Here is a 7,561-nt window from a genome sequence, read left to right as displayed (position 1 = left end):
AACCTTACCTAACCCTAACACTCCTGGCTCTAAACCTTACCTAACACTCCTGACTCTAACCCTTACCTAACACTCCTGACTCTAAACCTTACCTAACACTCCTGACTCTAAAACCTTACCTAACACTCCTGGCTCTAACCCTTACCTAACACTCCTGGCTCTAACCCTTACCTAACACTCCTGACTCTAACCCTTACCTAACACTCCTGACTCTAACCTTACCTAACACTCCTGACTCTAAACCTTACCTAACACTCCTGACTCTAACCCTTACCTAACACTCCTGACTCTAACCCTTACCTAACACTCCTGACTCTAACCCTACCTAACCCTAACACTCCTGACTCTAACCCTTACCTAACCCTTAACACTCCTGACTCTAACCCAACACTCCTGACTCTAACCCTTACCTAACCCTAACACTCCTGACTCTAACCCTTACCTAACCCTAACACTCCTGACTCTAACCCTTACCCAACACTCCTGGCTCTAACCCTTACCTAACACTCCTGACTCTAACCCTTACCTAACACTCCTGACTCTAACCCTTACCTAACACTCCTGACTCTAACCCTTACCTAACACTCCTGACTCTAAACCTTACCTAAAACACTCCTGGCTCTAACCCTTACCTCTAACACTCCTGACTCTAACCCTTACCTAACTAACACTCCTGACTCTAACCCTTACCTAACCCTAACACTCCTGACTCTAACCCTTACCTAACCCTAACACTCCTGACTCTAACCCTAACACTCCTGACTCTAACCCTTACCTAACCCTAACACTCCTAACTTTAAAGTACCAGTTCATGTATGTTACCTCACAACCTTTATTACCATACACACTAACATTAGTCACAACAGAATCTCAGATTATTTAATTGTAGTGAATAACTTTGTAGATACTAATCTATATCACTGTCTTGTAGTTGTATTTAGTAACAGGAAATGTTGGTGAAAAATGAATAGGTGCCCTAGCTGAGAGCTATAGGTGCCACAGATCTGTTTTAAAGGACCATGAAACATAAGTGTGATGTCACTTCCTGAAGGGAGTTCCTGAGGCAGAGGTCGTTCCAGTACAAGAGGTCAGCTCCACCCCTAACAGACAAAGAGAGGCGTATCCACGTCTTCCAGAAACACCCAGCCCCCTATGACACCAGACAATCCGCTGGAACCAGCCAATCACAGCCAACCCAGAGCGTCGTAGAGACTCGGACCTATAGGGATGTCACCCTGCACATCAACTGAGGAAAACCCCTTGGCTGAGTCCCAAATGGCACCCTATACAGTGCACGACTTTGGCCAAACATTGGTACTGTATAGGGAATCGGCTGCCATTGGAGARGTGACCTCAGACTGAAACCCCACTACTGCACTATGGAACTGCACTAACACTTTAATATAATAAATGGCCAACCCAACCACCACTGTTCATTACTCTTCAGTACCGTCAGTAGAATCATCAGTACTAAAAGAAGAGCAGCATCCCAAATGGCACCCTATTTCCTATGTAGTGCACTACTGATCTGGTAAACTATTATAGGAAATAGGGTGCCATGGGACCCAGGTAAGGTCATTGTAGTCACCTGTGTGTGTTATTATAAATGGTATATACAGTATTAAAGGAACATCCCTGGCGATTTTCTTGATGTTTTCATCTTGGTTCTCAGGAGAATCTGGAACCAATAGAGAGCATCATTACATACAACACCCACTTCATCTAATTAAACAAGAGTTTTTTCTGAATCAAAAAGGGTCTTAGGCGGCACGCCCAGAAAAACCCCTGCTCTCTGAACATTGTGAGTAACTGACACAAAGCGTATGAAATGTCAGTAATAAAAATAGCTTGTATAATATGGTAATATGGCATGCGGTGATGTGGCTGACTGACTGGTGGGATTTCTGCAACACATGCAACTCTGCTGTAGTGATGAGCTGTAAAACTCTACTGGCTGTAAACAATTAGCCTCCCATGTTTTCTGTTCTACCCACTCTTCTGCAGCGGAGTCATCCAGTAGCTGTTCTTGAAGAACGCGTTGGTGCAGAACGTGTTAGGCAGCAGCACCTAGAACAATAGAACACAACACAGCCGTAGAACAACAGAACACAGCCGTAGAACAACAGAACACAGCCGTAGAACAACAGAACACACCCGTAGAACAACAGAACACACCCGTAGAACAACAGAACACACCCGTAGAACAACAGAACACACCCGTAGAACAACAGAACACANAACAGAACACACCCGTAGAACAACAGAACACACCCGTAGAACAACAGAACACACCCGTAGAACAACAGAACACACCCGTAGAACAACAGAACACAGCCTTAGAACAACAGAACACACCCGTAGAACAACAGAACACACCCGTAGAACAACAGAACACACCCTGTCACTTAGTTCTTCACGGTACAGAATATATTAGAGATATAAAAAATGGAAAAACTAAATATTGAGGAAAGATTCCGGTGGCATGCATTGAAGCGAGTGGCCTTTTCATGGCTTTCTTTTGCAACCTGTCAATACTAAACATCATATTAAGATGTGGGACAAGAAATAACTAGCAGGTCTATTACGCTCCAGCAGCAAGAATTTCTCTGTCCACAATTCAACTGTGGGAACATGGTTGTCACGCCCTGACCTTAGAGAACCTTTTTATGTCTCTATTTGGTTTGGTCAGGGTGTGATTTGGGTTGGGCATTCTATGTTCTTTATTTCTATGATTTGTGATTCTATGTTTTGGCTGGGTATGGTTCTCAATCAGGGACAGCTGTCTATCGTTGTCTCTGATTGGGATTCATACTTAGGCAGCCTGTTTTGCCACTTTAGGTTGTGGGATGTTATTTTTATTAGCTCTGGTGAGCCTTCAAGACGTGACGTTCGTTGTTCTTTTGTTGTTTTGTTTGGTGTTCGGTTTTTTAATAAAGACGCTGCACCATGGTCTTCTTCCGACGAGCGTACAATGGCGGCTCTCAACACCAACAGAAAGAAATCTATTTCAAATTCTTCAAAGTAGCCACCCTTTGCCTTGATGACAGCTTTGCACACTCTTGAAATTCTCTTAACCAGCTTCACGAGGAATGCTTTTCCAACAGTCTTGAAGGAGTTCTCTCATAGCACTTGTTGGCTGCATTTCCTTCACTCTGGTTTGATGAGTCCAAATTTGAGATTTTTGGTTCTAACCGCTGTGTCTTTTGAGACGCATAGTAGGTGAACAGGTGATCTCCGCATGTGTGGTTCCCACCGTGAAGCATGGAGGAGGAGGTGTGATGGTGTGGGGGTGCTTTGCTGGTGACACTGTCTGTGATTTATTTAAAATTCAAGGCACAACCAGCATGGCTACCACAGCATTCTGCAGCGATATGCCATCCCATCTGGTTTGCGCTGAGTGGAACGCTGTGCTTTGGTCCACTTCTTCCCATGACGATCGTGACACTTAGCCCCACTCGTCTCTTTAAGGACTCACATGTGATGCCATGTGCTAAACAGAGTGAGTACGGGAATGTACTAAAAAAACTAAAATGTTAATACTAAAGGCTGCTTTACACTACGTCTATCGACGTGTCTGTAGACAGTTGTCGCTATGAAAAAGTATAAACACAAAAACAACAGGATGCATGATGCATGCATCAGCAGCATGGTGGTCCAAAATACCATAACTGGTGTATTTTAACACCAATATACCCATCCGTTTAAAAATGAATTTAGTAAATGTCAATCTAGCAAACCAGGAAACTTTCTGAACAAAGCTTTGGTTATTTTGTAGCTTGTTAGCTAGCTAGCTAACCTTAAGTTAGCTGGCTAGCCAGTTAAAACAATGACCATATCATACAGCTGACAACAACTTAACTTGAGCTAATCTGTATTCATTATTACACAAAATAAACTCACAACAAGATCATTATTTACAAGTAAATMGCGAGCTTATTGCAGAAAATAGCTTATAGTTGTGAGTGTGATGAAAATCAGAGCATTCTACCAGAGAATTCTCTACCAGAGAATCGTAATTGTATGTCCTAATTTGACTTTGGTACATGTTGTTCTTCACATTCCCGTCTCTGGTAAACAAACACTATATCAAATAATGCAGAGGATACAGAAGGTGTAAACAGTACAGTGAAATGGTTACTTGCATAGTGAAGTCTTTTGTTTAGACATGTAGCTAGCTAGGTAGCTAAACAATTAACCATAATCTCAACTCATAACGTTACTACCTTGCATGAATCTGCTGGTAGCTAAAACTAAGCAACTAGGTTCACTGTTAGCTAGCTAACATTAGGCTATAGCTAGCATTGGAAATGGCTCTGAGATGTGAATAATATTACAACACAGATCATTCATGTAACGTTAGCGAGCTAGCTAACATGTTGTGTAATTTGTTAGAAGCACAAGCATTTCGCTACATCCGCAATAACATCTGCTAATCACGTGTATGTGACCAATACAATTTGATTTGAACAGTATGCTTTAACTTGACATGAAAACGACTACCTGACAAAATTAGAAACGTGTAATATCTTAAAATGTAGCTAGCTAGACACTCTTATCCGAATACATGGATGAACGCTTCTCCCTCTCTGTCYTGGATGCCATGGTTGCCCTTAGTTTGAAGATGTAATCTGGAGACAGATGTTTTATACAACAGCCTTCTGTATGTTCTCTTTTCAACTCCCTACACATATTTGTAATCCGACACCTGAATTTTATCCATCTCCTTAGCTATCATACTCTGCTTCCACCGGACATTCCACTGATTTCTAAAACTCGGCCTCCAGAAAGTGGAGAGCATCTTTCAAAAAAGCTGTGTTATAAAGGATTACCTTTCTATTACGTAATGAGCAGCATTATAGACAGGAGTTTCATAGCAGACTAATCTGAAATCATCTCTCGGCATGTCCTGCGCATCCATTAACTTAGCCAATATTGGCTTGCGTAAAGGTTCCTAACTTTTTCTGTGGCTAAACCAACTAAGCTRGTAATTTAACAATTGTATTCATATTTACACATTTACAGTTATTAAGACACATGAAAGTTCACGTTCCAGAAGATTTTGATWAAAAAATAATATTTACATTCAAATGGATCTCCTGTGAAAAGTGATGCGCTACATATGCCTAGTTTCCTGAAACGAGTCACAATTTGCATAAACCCCCTATATGCACTATATATACAAAAGTATGTGGACACCCATTCAAATGAGTGGATTCGGCTATTCCAGCTGCATAATATCGATTACACAGACAAACATTGGCAGGATGTTTTGGCAGGACAAACATTGGCCATCATAGAATYCCACCTTTCCAACAAGTCAGTTTGTCAAATTTCTGCCCTGCTAGAGCTTCCCCGGTCAACTGTAAGTGCTGTTATTGTGAAGTGGAAACATCTAGGAGAAACAACGGCTAAGACGCAAAGTGGTAGGCCACACAAGATCACAGAACAGGCTTGCCGAGTGCTAAAAATTGCCTGTCCTCGGTTGCGACACTCACTACCAAGTTCCAAACTGTCTCTGGATGCAACGTCAGCACAAGAACTGTTAGTCAGGAGCTTCATGAAATAGGTTTCCATGGCCGAGCACCTGCACACAAGCCTAAGATCACCATGTGTAATGCCAAGCGTTGGATGGAGTGGTGTAAAGCTCGTCGCCATTGGACTCTGGAGCAGTGGAAACGCGTTCTGGCAGTCTGACGGACAAATCTGGGTTTGGCAGATGCCAAGAGAACGCTACCTGCCCCAATGCATAGTGCCAACTGTAAAGTTTGGTGGATGAAGTATAATGGTCTGAGGCTGTTTTTCATGGTTCGGGATAGGCCCCTTAGTTCCAGTGAAGGGAAATCTTAACGCTACAGCATACAATGACATTCTAGACGATTCTCTGCTTCCAACTTTGTAGAAACAGTTTGGGGAATGCCCTTTCCCGTTTCAGCCTGACAACACCCCCATGTGCAAAGGCCCATGTAAAAATGGTTTGTTGAGATCGTTGTGGAAGAACTTGAGTAGCCTACACAGAACCCTGTCCTCAACCCCATCGAACACCTTTGGGATGAATTGGAACGCCAACTGCGAGCCAGGCCTAATCGCCAAACATCCGTGCCCAACCTCACTAAAGCTCTTGTGGCTGAATGGAAGTAAGTTCGAGCAGCAATGTTCCAACATCTAGTGGAAAGCCTTCCCAGAAGAGTGGAGGCTGTTATAGCAGTAAAGGGGGGACCAACTACATATTTATGCCCATGATTTTGGAATGAGATGTTCAATGAGCAGGTGACCACATACTTTTGGTACTGTAGTGTATATAGCAGAGTACAGTAGAGTCTATAGTCTGGAGGGACAGAAAGAGAGACAGGTATATAGTAGAGTACAGTAGACTCTATAGTCTGGAGGGACAGAGAGAGAGACAGGTATATAGTAGAGTACAATTGAGTCTATAGTCTGGAGGGACAGAGAGAGAGACAGGTATATAGTAGAGTCTATAGTCTGGAGGGACAGAGAGAGAGACAGGTATATAGTAGAGTTAGAGTACAGTAGAGTCTATAGTCTGAGGGACAGAGAGAGAGAACAGGTATATATAGTAGAGTCTATAGTCTGGAGGACAGAGAGAGAGAGACAGTATATAAGTAGAGTCTATAGTCTGGAGGAGGAAGAGAGAAGCAGGTATATAGTAGGAGGTCTAATAGCTTGGAGGGACAGAGAGAGAGAACAGGTAATATAGTAGAGTCTATAGTCTGGAGGGACAGAGAGAGAGGACAGGTATATAGTAGAGTACAGTACTAGGTTATGTCTGGAGGACGAGAGAGAGAGACAGGTATATAGTAGAGTCTTATTAGTCTGGAGGGACAGAGAGAGAGACAGGTATATAGTAGAGTCTATAGTCTGGAGGACAGAGAGAGAGCAGGTATATAGTAAGAGTCTATAGTCTGGAGGGACAGAGAGAGAGACAGGATATATAGGTAGCAGTTCTATGAATCTGGAGGGACAGAGAGAGAGACAGGTAATATAGTAGAGGTCTATAGTCTGGAGGACAGAGAGAGAGAGACAGGATATTAGTAGAGTCTATAGCTGGAGGACAGAGAGAGAGACAGGTATATAGTAGAGTCTATAGTCTGGAGGGACAGAGAGAGAGACAGGTATATAAGTAGAGTAAGTAGAGTCTATAGTCTGGAGGGACAGAGAGAGAGACAGGTATATAAGTAGAGTCTATAGTCTGGAGGGACAGAGAGAGAGACAGGTATATAGTAGAGTGCTTTATAGTCTGGAGGGACAGAGAGAGAGACAGGTATATTAGTTAGAGTCTATATCTGGAGGGACAGAGAGAGAGACAGGTATATAGTAGAGTCTATAGCTGGAGGGACAGAGAAGAGAGAACAGGATATATGAGTACAGTAGAGTCTATAGTCTGGAGGGACAGAGAGAACAGGTATATAGTAGAGTCATAGTCTGGAGGACAGAGAGAGAGACAGGTATATAGTAGAGTACAGTAGAGTCTATAGTCTGGAGGGACAGAGAGAGAGACAGTATATAGTAGAGACATAGAGTCTATAGTCTGGGGAGGGACAGG

At 42.8% G+C, this 7,561-nt stretch overlaps 1 protein-coding gene across 1 annotated transcript in view; it reads left to right on the top strand.

Moving 5' to 3' along the window:
• LOC112078564 (uncharacterized) overlaps positions 1–2,231 on the top strand; it is a gene marked incomplete at its 5' end in the record, with an annotated part of 17,085 nt that extends 14,854 nt beyond the window's left edge. Inside the window, one exon of the mRNA XM_024144764.2 lies at positions 1,052–2,231. Coding sequence (XP_024000532.1) covers positions 1,052–1,250 — 199 coding nt within the window. The remainder of the gene's footprint in view (positions 1–1,051) is intronic.
• Positions 2,232–7,561: the final 5,330 nt, after the last annotated feature.

This window comes from Salvelinus sp. IW2-2015, unplaced genomic scaffold (assembly GCF_002910315.2).
Source record: "Salvelinus sp. IW2-2015 unplaced genomic scaffold, ASM291031v2 Un_scaffold5879, whole genome shotgun sequence".
In the NCBI taxonomy this organism is placed as follows: domain Eukaryota; kingdom Metazoa; phylum Chordata; class Actinopteri; order Salmoniformes; family Salmonidae; genus Salvelinus; species Salvelinus sp. IW2-2015.
This window is presented reverse-complemented; position numbering and strand designations above follow the sequence as displayed.